This window comes from Stylophora pistillata, chromosome 2, assembly GCF_964205215.1.
Source record: "Stylophora pistillata chromosome 2, jaStyPist1.2, whole genome shotgun sequence".
NCBI lineage: Eukaryota > Metazoa > Cnidaria > Anthozoa > Scleractinia > Pocilloporidae > Stylophora > Stylophora pistillata.
Genome location: NC_142520.1, coordinates 27314846 through 27337175, shown reverse-complemented (window position 1 = coordinate 27337175; position 22330 = coordinate 27314846). Strand labels below are relative to the sequence as shown.

Genomic DNA, 22330 nt, shown 5'->3' with positions numbered 1-22330 from the left:
TGGGCAAAAACTTTCCGACGAATATCCTAAGTTTGGGGATACAAAGAGACCTAAAACTTGGAGAAGTGTTTCCTTAACCTATATCCTAAAACATTGCCATTTTTTAACCGTGCATCAGTAAGTAATAACGAAGCAGCATTGAGGAGAGTGTTGGGATAAAAGAAATGATAGTATCCCTATATGTGTCATAAAAAGCATATTTTTTTTTAATATTTCCGTGATTTCTGTCATTTGTAAGCATTACTGCCCTAGCTGCGTTTACAGGAAACGTATACAAGCACTGCAAGTACCTGGAAAATAAATCTACCATACCGACAAAATATTTCATACCTTGACTTTGAAACACTGACTTTTATTTATAAATGCTTTATCGTTCTTTATGGATACTAACAACGTTCCTTGTAAAAATTCACTGTCCTTCTCGAGTCTAAACTGCACCTAAATTAAAATTTCCTCGCGTACTTTCAGTAACGTAACGAAACCATTTACCGTGAATTATCTATTCTTAATGCTTTTCAGTTCTTAGAGAATTATATACACTGTGACAACTACTCAATTTAGCGAGAGCGACTACTTCCGAAAGAAAAACTTTTAAACTTCTGATAGAATTCGTTTCTTTTTTAGGCCCAAGGGAAACGTTTACCGGTATGTAATTTAATACTTTCAACAAATTAGGCACATCTTCGTTGGGCCGGGTTTTTCCAGAAATCTGGGCTAAGCATTAGGACTGTGTAGATAACCTGTCTTCTAACCTGAAAAAAACAACAAACACAACAGTGCGATTGGAAAGCAAAGGAGAATAAACTGCATCAAGTGCCGTTTGGTTCTACAAACTGCGGGCGGTTAAGCGTCACATAGTACTGGAGAGGAAATTATGAAATTATGAAAACCAACCATTCTATTTTCCAAGAACAGCACAACTTGATCCGTATTAAAAGAGCAGAGAGAGACAATGAGAAGGAAAATGGAGAAAAAGCATTGAAGTTAAAGCATGAATTTACTGTCATTTCGGAGTTAAGAGGCAGATCATTTTATGATTCTAAGTCACACATTAAACGAAGTACACTATTACGAAACTAAAACTACAATTACTAACTGTAATGTAATGAGTTGTACCTTGAGCAGGTTGAAGGCTGACATAGTGCACCTCATGAATATGTCCCAGCACAAGTGGTTTGCTATCGTCAACTGGACAATGTGGCGTAATGATTACATCTCTGCTATGGGGTAGACTGCTGACCACACGAATGCACGTTTCAAAGTAGTTTGCTGCGGCACACAGAGTCACGTGATCACCCCAAGCGCCATCTTGTTCCACGTGTGTTAGGTATTCAGTCCATGTTTGATGTCCATGGACAAAGTGAAACAGGTCTGTTCCATCTGGCTGTGAGAAAAATCAGTTAAAAAAGCAAACTTAACGAAGGAGGATTGTTGATAGAAAACTAAGTGCGTGAAGCACGATTCAGGGAGTAACATAAGAATAGTTCGAGACGACCTTTAATTAGCTATTTACTATATAACAACAAATTTTCTTATTGAAAAGTTTTCCAAAACGTCCGTGTATTTTCCAAAGGCTTAGCAAACTGCAGGAAAAACAAAACAAAAAACAAACAAAAAGGAAAAAACCAGGAAGATTCAACATGAAGAGAATAACTAGAATTCTGTCATATGAAGGTGGTTTAAAAGCAGCTTTCTTGAAAACTGAAATATTCTAACCACGGAAAGGGGTAGCCTGCTTCTTAGGACATTATATTCAGTACCAAAGGATTCAACTATAACCAACATCATTGTGTGGCATCTCACAAAATATAGTTCAACTTTTCAGTTCCTCTTCCCCCCAGGATACAAGCTGGGGACTTCATCATCAGGCTTGATCCTGGGATAGGCTCTGTCTGGTGGTGTTGATCTGTATACACACTTCACCTTTATCATACTCTCACGATAATATCACGTGACATACTCTGTTAGACATACTAACATCAACTTACTAGTTTTGGGTGACTCCTGAGGTACTGGACCAAGGTTTGTCTTAATGTGCCGTGTGGGATTTTGATTCCTTTAACAATTTCCAGTTGTTCTGACAAGGCATAGAACATGCAATTTCCTGATCCTTGAATTTCAGATATTCTGAAGCCCTTGACAGATGCAATATTCCTCAGCCCCATTGATAGATCTGTTCTTCTTTTAACTTTGCTTGCATCAAGCTGCATCTGTTGAAGTTCCTGGATGATTTGGTCAAGAGTACCTAGAAAAGTTGAAGTTTTTACTAATCTAATCACTACATGAAAGAAGAGCAAGCAGAGCCTTGAAGTGACACTGGCAGTCAAGTGACTTGTTAGGTTCGCCGGATATTTGCCCGTTACGGAATTTTGGATAAAATAATAATCAAGAGAGAAGAAGTAGACACGAAACAGGTCTACACTCTAACATATCTGCGAATCCTAGGAAAAATTCTGAGCTTCAAAAAGATACTGATGTATTTCCTCTATCGTATCAATATACGATTTCTTCAATACGGTGTCGAAAGACAAAAGTATTGTGACCGGTTTTGATCGAAACAGCGTTTAAACTTCCGCTTCGTTTTGGGAAAAAGAAAAAGAACATCCCAGGTCTCCCTGTTTCGGGCAATTTATGTTTGTTTCCTGGTGAAATGGGATGAGAACTTCAATGGACTGAAATAAATATATAACACCAAAGCATTCGTCCAGATCGGTAGTTAAAGAAAATCAAACTTGTGTATACATGCCTTGGGATTGTACCCGAAATCAGAGGTATAATAAATATTAACATATGTTTCCCTAATGTAAAATGCTATCAGAAGCACTACTTCTAACGAAGCGTAGCTGGCCTGGAGTTAAAGGAAAAGGAAAGGGGAAATGTTGAATCTTCTTGAAATTTGTCTATTCATTTTTGGGGATGTAATTTCCCTGTGTTATTTATATTTTTACTCACTTGGAGTCAGTAATGAATCAACTGTTTGTTGTTTGGTTGACGTGTCGTCATCTTTGACCCCATGAGTTCTGAAACTTGTGTCTCGTCTTTTAGAAGCTAAAAAGATAGAAAGAATCATTTTTTTAATATTACACTAATCCACAAGAAGATACAACTGATAACTATTCAGGTTTGACACATTTTTTATAGACGATGTTCAAGTTTTCCATGACGCTTCATAAGACACCGGAAGCCGAGTAGCTGCCAATAAACACTTTCATAGAATATTCAAACATTCTCACCATGAACTATATCCCACATCTTCTCCACAAGAGTGTCACACTGTTTCTCCCAGCTGTACATCTCTTCATAGGAAGTCCTCAGTTGCTGAATCTCATGAAGTCGGTCTGATCTTTCCTTTTGTCGGATACCAGCAATTGCCTTTGCCCACTCCTTGGGGTCCTCAGATTCCACAACAAATGATTTGCCTGATGGTACAGTACACAATGTTTCACCAAATCCTGAGTTGCCACTGACAAGAATGGGAAGACCGGCAGACAAAGCTTCTAATGCCGTCAGGCCAAAACCTTCTGTTCTGGAGGGCATCATGCAGAGATCAACTTCACAAAATAATTTTTTCAATTTCTTTTTGCTCTGTACGAACTTCCTCACAGTTAGCTGGCTTTTATCAATTCCACTCTTTAGCAAATTCGCTGCAACCTCATCCTGTTTACCGTCAGGTGCACCCACAAAAATCAGAAGATAAGATCTCTCTTTCAGTTCAACTATAGCTCTGGCAGAGATATCGTAGCCCTTCAGGCTAAAGTCTTCTGGATCACCACGGCCAAATGTTAAAACCTTAAACTTCTCCATGTCACCTGCAGCTTGTTTTACGTCGGAAAACTCACTGAACGTGCTCGGCGTCAGTTGAATTACATCTTGGTGCTTCTCACATGAGCGCAGGTAGGAAGAGTAAGCTTTCGTCAACTTTGGTCCAACTGCTACCACGGCATCTGCCAACTCACACAACTCAACCTCAATTGTATTCTTCTCTTCACCTTTACAAATGGCCAGAGGATAGTCTTTGTGCATTCCAAGTTCTTCAGGTGCAGTATGCACTACCTGTATCCACGTACATTTGTGCGATTCTCTGATAAATTGAGCTTGTTTACCAAGTTTTGCTCCATGACCAAGTACTATGTCAATGGCCAGATCTCTCGGTGGGGCACTCAGCCAGTCAAGGGGGTTGGCATAACCCGGACGTCTTTGAGCCTCTCTCAAAGATACATTGTGACTCGATGCCATTCTCCTCTCTTCTTCAGAACAGGCAGACTGTGGAACAAGAAGAGTGACGTCCACTTGCGAGTGTTTGGCCAACAGAATGGCAAACTGCCTGTTTATGGTAGACAAGCCTCCCATCGATGAACTCCATTCACTGCCCAAGAGGGTCACCTTCAATGCCGTTTCAGACTTTAATGGATCAACTTCATTTGTCCCACCATGTGATCTGGCCGCTTCATTTGAAGAGGATAAACCCTAAGGAATAAACGTCGCATAGAATTATGACAATTACATACCATAACAAATGTGTGTAATCATATAAATAAATGTATGTTGATCAAGACTTAACCAAAGAATACAGAAAAGTATAAACTTCACAAATAATTTCATCGTGATAGAGATTATCCGACTTATATTTGAAAGTAGATGAAAACTATCAGGGCTACCTTTCTCAATACTGATAACGGCCCATTTTATTCTCAGATCAAGTAAAGTAAAAGTGAGAATTGGCAAAGATGAATCAGAGGCTAGAAAATCTGCGCTTAAAATATCATTTGAATCGACCATACCTGGCGTCTTGTTTTCAAGAACCATTTCCCCAACCCACAGGGATGAAGTACTTTGTTCCCTAGCTTTCTTATACATATTTTTGCTTGGCCTTCATTTGCATCAATGAGATGAAAGCAGTCCTCGTGTGTGCAAGTGGTTTTCACGTGGTCTGAGCATGCACGACGTGGTTCTTCTGCCCCTTGATGACAGTAAGGACATGCAACACACAGCCTATACTGTAGACCCCTTAGGTATGGCATTTCTTGTGACAAATTCTGTAGGGTGTCTTCGATAAATTCACGAACAACAGTTGCTAGTTCGGCGGAGTTCTGTCCTACAACCTGATGACTTTGTGTCCTTTGTCTCAAGATTACCTTCACAAATCCCGTTTTGCATATGAGGACAAAATCATGAATATCTTTCCCAATGATGAACCGTGCTCCATTTTGGTACAGGGTAGGTTGATGCGTGGGCCATGTCTTTGAACACCAACGAATGGATCGTGAGACAAGCTGAAAGAAGAGACCATGAGGAACAAAGCCATGGACAAAAAAAAGATACAATGGACAGGGATCCGCTGACGATGGTTTCATCTTACAGAGTTCTTCAGGCGATGACTTCAGCTGAGCTGGTACAAAGTACTTCACATTAGTTGGGGAAAGTGAGTACTTAGCAATCAAACCAAATCGCTCCATCATGTCTAAGATGTCTTCTTTGATGATCCCTTGTCCAATAACGCTGGAGAAAACATGATCAACATGTTCCATGCTGAGGATGCCACTTCCTTCAAGTTCCCGCCAGTACTTAGCATATAAGGGATTCTATAAAATAATTATATAAAAAAAAAACAGCAATGTTCCTTTTGAATGTTCTCCACGCATATGGACTAAAGTTTAAAAGTCCTTATTTCATCATTTATATTAATGTACCGAAATGGTCGGAAATTAAACTCTTAACAGGCAATTTAGTATCTTTGGCTGATTAGAGGTGAATACTAGTTGTTATTCCCCACTGATTGTAACGTGAAAAAATAAAAAGAGAAATATTGACAAATCAAAGGCTCCACAGCTGTTGCATTAATTGCCCAGTTTTTAAGACCAACATCATGCTTAGTTTTCTTTGGTCTAGATTATTGAACAAAATTTTCCAAGTAAGCTAGCCTTTCTAAAATGAAATTTTTTTTCTACCTGTTTATTGAAAGGTGGTATGGTTATGAGCTGCTTGAACAGATCAATCAACCACTGAGCCTTCAGTACAACTGTACTGCGGTGCTTGATTATCATCCCCAGGCCATGGTAGAAACTGATCATGGAGTCAAACTCTTTTGCATCTTCCATGAAACAATCTTTCCTTGCATAGTGCTCAAGTTGTTGTAGATTTCTGTGATAAATCTGTTTAGCGACCAAAGCTCCAATCACCTTTTCAAACAAAAACCACCTAAAGGGCAACAGAATATTTAAAATGTATCATGGCATAAAACTGGGTATTGATATCTGTAACTGAAGAAATCGTAACCTCACAACACCACGAAGATAAAGACGATTTATTCGGTATAAATGATGTTCACGGTATGTGGATTGAAACTTAAAAGCAATAAATGAATACGAAATTACAACAATTGGCTAGTAAAAGTGACAGGAAAGAAATACACTGAACAAACTTGAAATGACAGTACTTAAATTGTTACGATTTCTACGAAACTGCTGGACGAATATAAACTGCCCAAAGGTGAAATAAAGATAAACTGGATTAACTGCTCAAAGCGGACTACTGCATGGCTAACGGAAGACTAAAACTCTGAACTGAGAAAAACTAAGTTATAAATGCGAAAACGACTAGCTAACTCAAAGTGCAATTAACGCTGATATTACGAAAGAAACTAATGAACGAAAATACGTGACATAGAGACAACAGAAGCTAACTAACCAGCGAAAAAATACTAACGAACGACGAGAAACAGCGACAATACAGAGACACCCTAATGATTGATTTAATGAGAAAAACAAAAACGAAAAACATTCCGCGCGCTAAGACCCTACAATATCAGTCAGACATATATCTATTTATGGTCTTCTGGTGTAAATTCAAATATTGCCTGGTACTGTCTTCAACATTCAGGAATAATCAAACATGGTTATTTTTTGTCGCAACATCTCAATTTAAAGTGCTAATGTCCAATTGCTACCTGATGTCTATTCTGACCACAAAGTGGTCAGCTGCACAATGAACTATTCCAAACCACCATCTTCAAAAGTACTAATCACATATAGATCTACGAGGACTTTGGATGCTACTAAGCTGCAAAGCGATATCAATAATACCCTTCAAAGATAGATTCCTTGTTTGAACCGTCACTGGATCACTTGATGTCTCTATATAATAGAGACCTAAAAGATATCTACGATACTGCGGCACCAATTCAGTCTAGATGGATTAAACAACGTTCCCATGCACAAAACGTCGACTGGAGCGCAAATTAAAAAAATCCGGCCGGGTAGTTGATCAAAAAAAGTTTGAATCAAAATGCGTTGAATATAATTCTTTAATTGAAATAACAAAGATGCACTTCTATAAATCTCGGATAAAACAGACCGATCGGAATCAGCTCTTCAGACTTACTGAAAGCTTCTTCAAGATAAAAAACACTGCGTTGCCTACTTATGACTCTCTTAAACAACTTACTGAAGATTTTAACAACTTTTTTATAAACAAGATTAGAGACATGCGTAAGGAACTATCCGACCTTTCGAACAACACCCAGCTACTTCATAATTTGGAAAAAAGAAATATTCACTGTGAGCTCTCTGAATTCATTCCACTATCAAACATGAATACTAAAGACGTTATAATATCATTCTCGAACAAGACCTGCCCTCTGGATCCGATTCCAACACATATCATTAAAGACAACATAAACTTATTATTACCTCTTATCAGCAGAATCGTTAGACAATGCGTTGAAACTGGAGTCTTCCCAACTTCTTTGAAAACCTCACTGGTTCATCCGAAACTGAAGAAACCTAATCTCGAGCCTGATTAGTTTGCCAATTATAGACCCATAGACAAATATTCCATTTGTCTCTAAGATAATTGAAAAGTCAGTTGCCATTCAAGTTCAAAATTACCTGAACTACCATGGACTATTTCCTTCCTTACAATCTGTATACAGGGAACATCACTCAACAGAATCTGCTCTACTCAGAGTTAGTAATAATATTTTTAGGATACTTGACTCTCAAGGCGAAGTAATTCTGGTTCTACTTGATCTATCGGCAGCGTTCGATACCATAGATCACCATCTTCTGCTCACGAGACTTGGACATACTTTAACTTCACTGGAACTGTTCTTCAATGGTTCTCCTCGTACCTACTTGATCGCTTCCAGCAAGTGACTATTAGTGATTCTACATCCTCACCGCGATGCTTAGAATATGGAGTACCTCAGGGCTCGATACTTGGCCCATTACTCTTTACTCTCTACCTGGCACCTCTTCAAAATCTTATACTTACTCGTGACTTAAAATTATCTACATCACTATTAAAGATCCTGAGCATTCTGCCGAGTCTGTGAATATTTTTCAAGCATGTGTAAATGATGTTTTTGCATGGTACACTCAGAACATGCTGAAGAGCAATCCAGATAAAACTGAAATTCTGCATTTCACCTCCCGGTTCAAGAAGCAACTGTCATTGTTGGAGACAGTAACATTAGCAAATAGTGAAATAAGAATCAAAGGAAAAGCTACGAATTTAGGCATTGTAATGGATAAAAATCTATCTTTTAACGACCATATCAATGAAACATGCAAAAAAGCCATTTCTGCTATAAGATCCATTGGACGCATCCGTCGATACCTTCCCAATGATGCGTTGAAGATGCTAGTCAACTCCCTTATAATTTCTAGACTAGACTATTGTAATAGCATTCTATATGGGATACCAAAGTATCAAGGGGACAAACTACAGAGGATCCACAATATCGCTGCTCGTATGATAACCGGAACACGAAACACTGACCATATCACACCTATTTTAAAGAATCTACATTGGCAGCCAATCGAAGCAAGAGTTAATTTTAAGATATTACTTATAACTTATAAGATCTTAAATGAGCAATCTACTGGTTATTTAGAACCTGTTATACAAGAATACCACCCATCGAGAACACTGAGATCATCAACTCGCTCACAGTTATGCATCCCACCTATTAAATCCAATTCCTATGGTGGACGCGCTTTCTCAGTATCTGCACCGAAACTATGGAACTCAATTCCGAATATATTAAAAGAGCGGAAACAGTAGAAACATTCAAAACTGGGCTTAAGACATTTTTGTCTAAAAAACATTACTGTTAATTAATTACTTATTCTCATATATTAATAATCTGTTGTTAGGCTCATTGAGATTAGAAATGCGCCCTATAAGCATCTATTTATTATTATTATTATTATTATTATTATTATTAAAGAACTGTGGCTTAATGCTTGAATATCGATCGCATCTCCCCATCTTTTGTAATCATAACAGTCTCAATGTCAGAGTTTTTTGTTTGAAGTGAAGCGACTGCTGTGTATTTGTACAATCTGTTTTAAAAATTTGGATCAACTTTAAACTAGTGGAGTTTAGATCTTTTTGCAGTTGGTATACCTTTGCATGCATATGCATTAAATGCTGAATACAATGCTTGCAGGTGCTATTCAAAGAGCTTTTCATGGCTGTTTGAATTAACTATTGATCCTGTGCAATGAAGTGAGGTTCTTTCAGGTAAATTCATCTTTTTATTTACCTGACTGGTATTTTCTCCCCCATATAAGGCTCCTGCCTTAACACCTCCAGGATTTTGTTCCGTAATTCATTTATACCATCCACGTTTCCTTCTTGCTCTGCAGGATATATTTACAAAAGGAATTGAAAGCGTAACACAACACAGAAACATGTGCTTACAATGAGCACAGTTTGTACCATACATTTATAATTGCAGACATTTTATAGCTGAAAAGAAAGCAAAGATGATTAACTATTCAATTCCCCAAAGTTTACCTCCTCTGTTCTTTATTCCATACTTTGAAATTGATGGATTTGTCAGTGAAAAAATATAGGACCCAGCTAAATGCAACCAGTATATAATGTAGATAAAAACTAAATAGAGCGCAGCTAAACTCTACCTTGCTTTCACTTTTAGACAACACGAGATCAAATATCCCACCTGTTTTATGTTTTCCTCTCCGCTTTCCCAAACTCTGGATGAATTTCTTAATCGAGTTTGGCCTCTGTAATTTAGCGTTGTCAATGCAGAATAAGGGTCTGACCACATGCTTCTCATATTCCATACCAGAAATTCTCTCCTGTATTTGTTTCTTTATCACTGTTATGTCTTCAACTGGTTTGTCAGCATGCGTCCCAACAATGAACACAGCGGGGCGGAGGTAGGGCAGCTTGTGTTGTGCATCATTATCTGTATCATCAGTTGCTTGGGCAACACTGTGTACTGTAGCCAGCCAGGAGAGCAAATTCTCTATGTTTTTTTCATTGTTAGGGTTTTCTAATTTCACATCATTACTTCCTTGTCTGATACAAGGCTCAGCTGGGGCATCCAAAGGCTTGCTGAGATTGTGCACCAATATGTACACTGCTTGCTGTGATAAAAAGATAGGATGGCTGGCATAGTACAGGTGCTGCCCTGCAAAGTCCCAAATGTCCATTGTAATATACGATTCTTCTGTGAATAAAGCTCCCTTTATGTGTTTACCCTTGGCATAGTTCAACCACTGATGAACATGCTTCGCAGTATCAGGAGGTTGAGCAACATCAATCATCACATCAGGCTCAGCTTGTATGTTTTCACCTTTGCATTCAGTAATATCTTCATTGCCATTTTTTTGCTGAATATCTGTGAAACCTTTCTCTTGCACCTTAAAGAAGAATTAAATGAGGCAATATGCTGACTCACATTGAAGTTACATAACATACATACATACATTAATTTTATTGAACCTCCTCCATTGAGATTTTACAGCTAAAATGTAAAAATAATTATGAATAAATTATATAATTAGCGAATAAAAATTGGCATGGACATAAAATAGAAAAAATTATTGAATTCAGTTTTAAGATAACGTCTGCATCCACTTGTAATTTTAAAAAATATTACTTTGTATATAATTATTTAAACTTATGTTTACAATTCCACATTCGTAAGCACCGCTGGTTTAAGTTCAGACGTTCTCTACATACCCCTAGGTTTTAGTTTTTAGTACATTTAGTGATTAGTTAATTGCAAATGACCCCACAAGCTCAGGTAGCTTTAAAATAAAGGCTATCTATCTATCTATCTATCTATCTATCTATCTATCTATCTATCTATCTATCTATCTATCTATCTATCTTCTATCTATCTATCTATCTATCTATCTATCTATCTATCTATCTGTCTATCTATATACAATTGGAGAAAAAGATAGCAAAGTTCCTTTAAGTTGAGTAAAGACACCACTGGAAAAGTAATTGAAAAATGTAACAATCAAAGATGCCTCTACAAGTTTGGTATAGGCTGCAAAATCATTGCTTTCAGTTGAGATGTTTTAAAAAAATAAAAATTTATGTGCAGTTCTATTTTACTTGAGGTGTATATAAAATCATAAACTTATCTACACACTTTTGGAAACATCCAAAAGCAACAGATTGGTTAAGACAGATCCTGAGTGTAAGAGTGTTTTTCAACTTGGAATTCGCATAAAGGAAAGAATTTTAAAAAATATCAAGGTTTAATTCCCATTCATTCTCTTAAAAAACTTAACTGCACATTTGTACTCTCATAAGGCTTTAGCTGCCTTTCTCCCTCCTCCTCCTCCTTCTTTCCTTCCTCTTCTGCCCCCCCTTCAACATAAATAATTATATAGACATAATCATAAAATATTCAATGCTTTACTGAACTCTCAAACCTGCTTTGACTTGAAAACAACTCCAATTTCATCTTCCAATTTCAGAGAAATATCTGCTCCACACATGCTGTCAGCCACATCCTTTGCTAAATCTTTTGAATATTCCAACAGTCCTGGTTTACTCTCCTTGGTCAACTGCCAGTTCTTCACAGCTTGATCAACATCAATTTCACACTTTGAAGGATCCACCTCAATTCCCTCAGTGCTCTGTTCTTTAGGGTCAAATGGAAGGCCTAAGAGACTCTTCTTCAAACTGGTTTTACCAGCGCGATCCTGACCAATCAGCATGAGTCGGGCGCGATACACTTTAACATATCCATCCTTCAAGGCCCTTTCATAAGCCAACTGTGCTTTGTGTCCTTCTGCTCTCTGTCTGTTCAAAATGTCTGCAAATAGAGGTTTTTTTTTTATACACGTTTATTTAACAATAACAATAACAATAAAATCTTATTCCCCTAGCTCTGCAGATAGCAGTACTAATTGAGGTGGGCCAGAATAATCAGTAAAAGAAGAGGTTAATACACACAGTTAAAACTACAGATGAATAAGTAGATGGTAAATACGAAAACAAATAAAGTCTATGGAAACAATTATGTGGTTAATTCAAGTTGACAGCGCACTATGTTGTGAGTGAATACATAAGATAAAATGGATAAGGTAGGATGGGTGAGACAAAGGTGATAGCTACTAAGAGTATTTACTAACTTTAGAGATTATTGATTCTAAATCTTCGCAGGAGTCTTCTAATTCTAATATATTGAACAAGATTGTACGGATTTTTCTTTTAAAGATGAATTTTTGTAGTGTTCAGAGCTTAGTTGGTGTCTCATTCCACAGATTTGCACGGATTCTTGAAAATGATTTTCGTTCAATTTCAAGTTTTGATTTTTTAATGTAAAAGTTGTTGGAGGCTGAAGATCACGTATTATATGAATGAATTTTTGCAGTAGGGATGAACAAATCCTTCAATTGTGAAGGAATAACATCATTATTTACATCAAGCATTGTCTCAGCTAGCAATTTATAATACATGAAGTGAATAGGTAAAGTCTTCACACAAAGGAACAGAGGAATGGTGTGATCATACCTGTCAGCAAAACACATGAAACAGAGAGTACGTTTTTGGAGCATCAAAAGCCTATTTAATTTAGTTTTGCCAGCTTGTCCCCATGCAATTAAACCGTATCGTAAATAAGGAACAACAAGGCAGTTGCATATACTAAGAAGAGTATGGAAAGGAACAAAATGCCTTATCTTAGACAGCAATCCAATGGTTTTACTAAGTTTCAATATTATAGAGTCAATATGGTTTTTCCATGAAGTTTATAATCGATTAGGACACCAAGATATTTCACATGGTCTTTACATTCCAGGTGAGTTAATGTATTAATTTTGTTTTGGCTATCGTTAATGTATATTGCGGAAAGAAAAGGAAGGTGTTTTTGGTAAGGATGAAAAATTACTAATTCAAATGAGTTTTTTCGAGATTAAGGGTTAATTTGTTAGATACAAGCTACTGGTACACATTATTTAGTTTGACATTCATTTCTTTTACAAGAGTTTTGAGGTCTTTGTGGCTATAAATAATATTTGTGTCATCAGCAAATAAATAAAATTTCAATTTCTTTGAGCTGCAGCAAATGTCATTAACATACAGGAGAAAGAGTAATGGTCCTAAAACTGAACCATGAGGAACTCCACAAGTAATAATTGACTTATTAGACGACCTATTTCCAACTACTGTCACTTGCGTTCTCTCATGTAGATAAGATCTGAACCAATGGTTAATTAACCCCTGAAATCCATAATAAGCTAATTTTTTAAGCAAAATACTATGATCAACAGTGTCAAAAGCTTTCTTTAGGTCAACAAAGACACCACACATATTTGATTGAATAGCCCTAAAAATATCAAGAATTGCATGCTCCGTTGAGTGACCCTGTCTGAAGCCATATTGTGATGAACTTATGATTTTGCTTTCATTGATGAAAGATTTCAGCCTTTTGAAGACAAGTTTTTCAAATATTCTGTTAAAACAAGATAATAATGAAATTGGTCCATAGTTGTTGGGATCCGTCTGATCATCAGATTTGAAGAATGGTATAACTTTTGCCATTTTTAGTTTAGAGGGGAACATACCAAGTTCAATAGACGTATTGAAGATATTTGGTAAAACTTCACTTAAGATTTCATATGCATATTTAAGTATGCTGACAGGGAACGAGTAAAATCCGTATGATTTGTTTTTAGGCATAGAGAGAATTTCCAATTTAATTTCATTGGGGCTTATTGGCCCAAAGAAAAATTACGTAATAGGTGACTTGTTTTTGTCAAGGTATTCAATAAAGTGTTTCCCAAAAGTGGGGAGCTTGCTAGCTAGGCTGGGACCAGCGCTTACAATTGAAAGTGTTTATTCAAAATGTTGGGAATACGCAATTTTAGCTTAGTAGTAGTGTTGGTGAGAGGTTGCTTTAGGTTATATATGTCCTGTAGGTTTTCTATTTGCGGTTTGTAATAAGGTTGTAATATGTGAAGGTGTAGTCTGATCGTCCGGGTGAGTGTAGTCCTGAGAAGGACTGTTGTCGGTGGCAGTGACTGACGTTTCGACAACCTGTGCGGAAGTCATCATCACTTGACTCTGATGATGACTTCCGCACAGGTTGTCGAAACGTCAGTCACTGCCACCGACAACAGTCCTTCTCAGGACTACACTCACCTGGACGATCAGACTACACCTTCACATGTTACCCCCGGGTTCAAACCATTTACTGCAAGGTTGTAATAATTTACCCAAAGGAGAAACCAATTTCTGTTTTGTAAAGTTTCAAAAAAATCTGAAACAAGCCTAGACGTAGATGAGTCAATTGAATCATCATTATACTGTATGTCTTTCATGTATAAATTTAGAAACTACAATCAGTATTTTTCCTTAAGTTATATACATTGGTGAGTTTAGTAAACACATACACAATGACTTTTATTTACTGCCTTAATGGAATGAAACATTAAGAGTTTGAACAAACAGTGTGTGATCAAACTAAACAAAAGCAACAACTGATATCAATTCTGTGAAATAGTTACAAGTCAATAACAAATTATCTGTTCGGAAAACAGAAAGGAAAATCACATACATCCAGAAAGTAACAGCTGTGAGATTCTCAAAGATTAGAAGGCCAGTATAAATTATGATGTAAAAATCATCAGAATTAATCCTGACCAGCTAAGACAAAAGTTTTATTCCCATAACTTAAAACTCTTGCTTTAAATCAGACCAGTCCATAAATTCTGTATTGATCATAAGCTTGTGTTGTTAAATGTTTAATCACTTCCAGTCAAAATGAAAGAAAAAAATACAACTGTAATTGTTATTATTTCTAAATGAGAATTGATTTGTAAAAAAGTTTGTCCTTCCTTGATTCAAATGAAATAAATATAGAGAAAAGATTACAACAACCATTCCAAACAGTGAAATGACTTGCAATCAATTCAATCCTTTTTAAATTCCAATCAAATAGAGAGCAAAAATAACAACATTAATTCCTAACTGTAAAATAATTTGTAATAAACTTTGTCGTTCCTCAATTCCCTTCAAATTTCATTACATCCATTTTAAAATCACTGGTGGTCCCTGTAATCTTATTGGCTCTAATTGGTGGCATTTATCCATGAATTGCACCATTTTTTGCTCTAAATTGCATCTTTTTTCCAGCTAATGAGGAAGTTACACTTAAAACAAACAATGAATCAGATTTCAAGGCTTGTAAGTGACCAATCAAATTGTAGGAAAATGAAAGACAAAGGGTATCATTTGGCAAATTTTGGGTGATTTCAAAATGTATGTAATAAAGTGGTAATTGAACCTCGTGCAGTGCAATTTTGGTCTGTAATCATACTTTCAAATCGAAATCGCACTGCACACTCATTCGATTTCGAAATCACGCGTATGATTTCAGCCCAAATTACACTCCACTCAGTTCAATTACCATTATATAATTTATTACACTGTAGCTGAACTTAACTTTCATTGTCAGCCAATTTTTTAAAATAAAGTTTTTCAAAATATTACTTAATACTACATGTATCAATACAATTATGTCATGTACTCCTTAAGTGATGCCTGAACTTTGTTCACTCATACAGTATGACAGTAACAGTATTTACTTCATATTCTGCTCAGGCTTTATTATAAAACTGTTGTCAGCTGCCTGTAATTGTCGCTAACAAGCAGCATTATTGCTTGAAAGTAAACCATCAGAAACAGTTTTGTAAATGATGTGCCACAAAATTAACATGAAGAGGAATTTTGTTTACTCACCTGAGACATCTGTAAGCACAAATTTAATCTTATCCTTAAGCTCTATAACATTTCTTATCCCTTCGACTGTAAAAGGATTCCCCATCACATCCAAGGTTTTGAGTTTCTTCAGCTGTTTTATAGCTGGACTCAACACAGTCAACTGGTTGTAACTCAGATACAGTTCCTCCAGTCCCACCACCTCCCCAATAGCATCAGGGATGGTGGTTAGTCTGTTATATGAGATTTGCAGCCATTTGAGTTTCTTCAGCTGTCTTATGGCTGGACTCAACACAGTCAACTGGTTGAAACTTAGCACCAGCTGCTCCAGTCCCACCATCTCCCCAATAGCATCAGGGATGGTGGTTATTCTGTTATGCGAGATGAGCAGGAATTTGAGTTTCTTTAGCTGTGTCAAACTTTCTGGGAATATGGACAACTGGTTTTGATTCACATTAAGTTTGGTAAGATTAAATAATTCTCCAATGTTTTCAGGTATTGTTGTAAGGTTATTCCATGACAGGTCAAGTTTCTCCAGCTCTGTCAATTCCACCACAGCTGCAGGAAATTCAAGCAAACTGTGCTCTCTGATATTTAAACTCTTTCTTCCTAGATAATCTGTCATCATCTTTCTTCTTAACTCTTCCTTTGAAAGGTATGCCATGTTGTTCATATGAAACTGTCAGAACAAAAATACAAGCTTTAACTAAGGGTGAGTAAATTGAACTAACTTGCTTTGGCATTATAACCACTGAACCAACAAAAGAAAAAAATCAGGTTCATAATTAATTTTAACTTGTTGTAAACCAAGCTGATGATTTATTTCTCTCAGTACAATCTTTGGAGGTTGAGTTCTACATGTTAACAACAAGGCTATTATGGATATGAAAAATACTGGAATTTCAATACAGAGATCTCCAAGCTGCTTTTACAACAACATTCAGACTACTTTTGTAAACATTACTAATTTCCAACAGGAAAGAAATCATTATTGCAAATCTGTGGTTGGTTTTAATTATATGTTTTACTGTAATAACCTAAATAAACATGTTGTAATGTAAACCAAGACACGAATGATTTTTATTCAGACCAGGTAGCCTATTTTCAGACCTGTTATTTGATTTTATCCTCTTTTTAAGTCACTTTTGTTTGCAATTGACACAACCAATGAGTCAGAAAAAGGTCCTGGTTCTTTAATAGAAACTGATTTAATTGATAAGCCCTCGTCTCCAACATAATTCATAGTTTGGATTAAGAAAACATCAGTATGAGGGCCTTTTTTGTTTTGTTTTGTATTTTTTTTTTTAACAGAGTTTGTCACCCAGCATGAAGCTTTTAAGACTGAAATTTTCATTTCCAGACATGTCTTGCATGAAATTTAAGTCACCAACAGTTGCTGTACATATTATGTAATATAATGTAATGATGTTGTTGATGCAATAAACAAAAGTACCGCATTTATCCAAGTCTAAGCCAACCCATTATGATTGAAAAATCAGCCCAAAAAATCACCCTCGACTTATACACGGATTATTGACAAAGACCTGACCCAAGCAATCCAAGGAATTAGCATAACAATTGCCTGAAGTCCGTTAAGAAAACCAAGTTTACAAATTAAACCAGTTCTAATTGTGTTCGAGTTTCATCAGTTTTCAGTGTGTTCTTCATTAACAACAAAGTTTGAAATAATAAATTTTACATGGCTTAGACAGAAACCTAGTGGGGCTCATTTCTATTGTTATCTTCTGACCAGTAGAGCAGACATTTTTCCTTACAGCCTCACTGCTGTTTTTGATGCTGAACTCTCGTTTCATCAAATGATTACAGTAGCTTAGTGACTTGGCAAATTCTGTTTCTGGCATGGTCTTGTTTGTTTGTTTGTTATGCGTGTAATTTCCAAGATGGCGGTGTTTTCATTAAGCCATCCTTCAAGGCTCTTCGGTTTTCCTTCAGTCTATTAAATCTCCTTTCAAAAGGTTATTTAAGTGCATGAAGATTTCATTTTCAAAGTGATTTACAAAATATGCTTAATTACTTCTCCAGTAAATCAAGGTGCTCGTATAATCATTATGCTGAAATCATAAATCGTGGTAATGTAAACAAGTGCTACTAAACTTCACAGCACATGGTCACATTTTGCTCTGCAAAACTTCTTTTTTTCTTTTAATTCACCATGTTTCCAATATATTCTCAGAAATATGAGATCAGGCATTTGGGAAATTTCTATTGGTCTGAATTTTTTTTAAACTAGGAATTATGAAAAATCTGATTTTTTACCTTGAAAATGGAGAGTGGACATATACACAGGGTCGACTTATACACAGATAAATACGGTAAAAAGGAGTAAAGAAAACTGGTAATAGTTTTTTTTGTGTGTTGAAAGCACTGCAATTATGATCTGATTATGATTACGATCTGATAAAGTTTTAAAAGTTTGCAACCCTGGCTAGCATATCTTTTGATAGATATTTTTAGACATATAGATAATTTTCTGGAGTTTGTTTGGCAAACTTTAGCTGAGTTGCAGAATTTCAGCTGGTGAAATGTATCATGATTATGAGGATTTAAATTAAGATACTTATAAATAACATTACTGGATCACATCACAACAAAAGTGGCAAAATCAGAAGACAACAACATGGAGCCATATCCACTGATTGAAACACCCAACAGCTCTTTTGTTTAGTTGTGGCACACTTCAACCAAATTTGTCTCTGTTGTCTAAGCTTGAATTAAAGCTCTCTTGGAGTCCTTGTTAAAAATTTACAGAAAGAGCTTAAATCCCTTAAACTTGGCAAAAACTATCAGAGACAGCTGAAATCTCAGACAGCAAATGGAATTACCATTAACCTTGAGTGCATATTCACTTTGCAAGTGGTTTTTGTTCTCATCAGTATATAAGATTTTCTGTAAATTTCTAAATGAAAATCCAGTTAGTTTGTTGCTACAATTTTCTTGAAGAAAAATATGCCGACTTGTCCTAGTTCTCTTTGAGCAGTTTTGGTAATTCTGGTAAAAAATTTCAATAGCTAAAAATTAAAATCTGGGAATTTTCCCTGTGTGGCACCATTTGAATAGATGGGAAGATGTTTCACTTTTCTACAGGCAAGTAAACAATAGATTTTTTAACAATCAGAGTGTGTTTTGTGTCTAAGTTACATCATAAACAGTAATAAAATTGTACATTTAAGGACTTTCCCAAAGCTACGCACATTGCTCTACCTCTGAAAAATTAAAATCAAGATCTTTTCAACAATATTGGAGCAATTACAAAACCCATTAGGTATCAGTGCTTTCAATAAGCGCTGACCGCTAACGAAAATCGTCGGGTACTTCACTCAGAGAAGTCGGCTATGTTTTCCCTAAATTAAATAATCAAAGACAGATTCTTTGAAAACTAAACTAAAATTCATTTTGATGGGCTTGCACAAACTTTTTACCTCAGTTTCAAAATTAAATAATTATCAAAAGTGCTGTATTTCAGTCAATATTAACACATGTCTTTCAAGTTTTGCCAATCAAACGCAAGGGGTTAACGCAAAAATTTAACTGCATGTAAAGTATGTAATCTAATTACCGTCATTTGTTTATTGTGTTCAGGAGTTTATTTTGGCCTGAAAAATTGAACCTTGAATGAAAGCTGCATTTTCTTGAATGACAACAATGTTTGCATGTGCAATGGTATTACAAAAAGAACAGAACGAAGACAAATTGGATGCTCATTTAAGCGTTTTATTTTTTCCACTCGCATTTGAAGTCTGAGTTAAAAGCTGCAGCTAATTGATCTTATCACAGTTTCTGGCACCTGTCTGGTGGGTGTTCTGGTGGGTAGGGAGAGAAGTGTGGAATGTTTTTCACCCGCAAACTGTTTATGGGTTTGCAGGAAAAAAAACAAAGACAAATGGATGAAAGATTTAAAACGCAACTGGACGTCTTCTAGCAGAGATACACCCCTCAAGTTTTGTCAGTAAAATATTCGTTTACCTCTAACCTAAGATTGCAGTGAAAGATTTTTTTAAGAACTAACATTTTAGAAACATGGATGATTTAATTTACATCGGATTGCCAAACTGAAACACTTCTAATTTCGAGACAAATTAGCAAAATCAGTTGTAAAAGAAAGTTCTCTGAAAATAGTGATTAGTTGATTGATTTCAATAGTTCCAAGTTTGCATGATGTGATTTACCGTTAGTAAGTGATTCTGTTCAGCTCTATTGGTTTTAGTGACAATGACCTTAAACTTCTAGGAAATACATGCAAACTTCCCTTTTCAGCTTATTAGTATTGTAAAAATAAAAAAAAATGTTGCTGTTGATAGTGAGTTTTCCTTCATCTTTTGCACTTAATTTGGTCTTCAGGGCCCAGTTGTTTGAAGGCCTCTTAGGGCTAACCCAGGGTTAAATTCTAATCCAGGTTTCTATATTTCTTGTTCAAAGACCATTTTGAGATAATTTTCCCAATTCTTTTTAGAGCCTTCAATCATCAAATTGTAGAAAAATGGAATTAAAGTAAATTTTCCTTTAAAGCTTTCTGATGTGAAGTCGAATTTCACACTAACCTTGGGTTTTCTTAACCCACCTTTGAACAACCCGGCCCAGAACTCTAGAAATGGCATTTCAGAGCTTCCAGATGTCAAAATTCTCTGGGGGGGGGGGGGAGGCCTGCTCCTAGAACCCCCTAGATAAATATTTGGTACGGTCGGTTACTCTCACTAACCAGCTGCCTATTTGAAATTTTATTGAAACTCCTGAGGTATTTTAAAGCAATAAGGGAAGGTTCTCTCAAAGTTTGCAAAGGTTTGAAAACAACTCATGGATGAAGCCTTGGAAACCAGCATGCAAGCAGACTTTGAACTCAACATGATTAATCCCACCTTCACTGTAGTAATATTGCATTTATCATGTCAACTTCACACACCATCATATATTGGTTGAAAATTCTTGACCAAATTGATTTTTTTTTCATAGTGAACCCAATGTAAAATAATCAAAGTCATTGAATACAAACAGGGAAGTATTTATTGCTTTCACAAACAAGAGACCACTGACCAAATACTCAAACTAGAATTTTTTGGCTTGAAATGCACATTAAAGTATGCTATGGTTTCTACATCTTACTACAAATGATTGTTGGTGAATCATGAACAACTAAGTTCAAAATTTTCTAAGAATTTCAATTGCTCTATTTCACGTATCAATCACGGAAGCAGACAAGGAGCAATTTTACTTTATTTTATCATCTACCTAACACACCTGGATGTAGATCAAATTGATCAGTTACTAGATACACTTTAGAAGTTTCAATTACATTCCTAGCTTCTGTCAGATAACATCAAGTACAATCCATGGAGTTACGCGAAAATTTGTAGCATCAGCTCAAACGCTTCCATAATTTTGCTGGGATATGACAAAACGCGGAGCCTTACTCCATGGAGTACCCCTGAAAATCGTGTATCAGTCAAATAAAATACTTTATAAACATGGTGAATCGTTTAGATATACATACCTTTATAAATCTTGAGCTTGCAAGCTCTCCTAATTGTCGTAGTTCCATACAGTTCACAGATTGACCGCCATCTTGAATTTACCATTAAACCGCTGACCACGTCAAACGGAAGGCCTACCCAGTATCCACCGCTTAACTAGAATCAAGCAGGGACGATTAATCTTCTCGGTCGCGGTTGAAAGGGATGACTCAAAAGGACCTCATTAAATATTCTAGAGAACATTGACCACTTTCATAAATGGCTGCCGGATTAATATTCTTTTTTTAAATTTAAATTAGCCTTTCTGGCCTCGCTTAAGATAGTGTATTCTTTTGAATTTTGTACAGGAGAACGAGGCCAGAAAGGCTAATTTGAATTTAAACAAAATAATATTAATCCGGCAGCCATTTATGAAAATGGTCTTTATTTGTAGTGAAAATGCAAAAAAATGTAAATCAAAGAAAACATAAAAATATGTTTTCTATAGAATATTTAATGAAGTCCTTTCGAGTCATCCCTTTTAACCGCGACCAATCTTCTCAAGCTCGAGTGGGTACTTCCAAAAGGTTTTTATTTTGTCTCTTCCCGTTGTAATCGATTATACAAGGCCTCATGGGTTTCTTAGTTGTGCTAAGCGATAAGGATACAAGCTTACATTTATAGGTAAATACTTAAAAAACAGTAATCGACGTGTTTAAACTGAGCTTCTCTTCACCCTTCTATTTGTTGCGTGATAAACTTGATATACGTAACCAAACAGATAAGAAAAACCAGCTACGCAAGGGCGTAGCCTGGGGGGTCCTGGGGTGCCCGTGACACCCTCTTGGTAGGCCTTCTTTTAAGCAAAC

The 22330-nt window shown here is 36.2% G+C and overlaps 1 protein-coding gene across 1 annotated transcript; it reads right to left on the bottom strand.

Annotated features, from left to right (window-relative positions):
* Positions 1-181: 181 nt before the first annotated feature.
* LOC111341007 (uncharacterized) lies at positions 182-21747 on the bottom strand. The gene is made up of 12 exons (XM_088748611.1): positions 21503-21747; positions 16018-16675; positions 11703-12088; positions 9968-10673; positions 9548-9644; positions 5949-6198; positions 4782-5582; positions 3234-4467; positions 2953-3048; positions 1989-2245; positions 1117-1384; positions 182-752 (listed from the first exon to the last, which is right to left on the bottom strand). The coding sequence occupies exons 1-12, from the start codon at positions 21548-21550 to the stop codon at positions 748-750; spliced, it is 4806 nt and encodes a 1601-aa protein (XP_088604737.1). The 5' UTR covers positions 21551-21747; the 3' UTR covers positions 182-747.
* Positions 21748-22330: the final 583 nt, after the last annotated feature.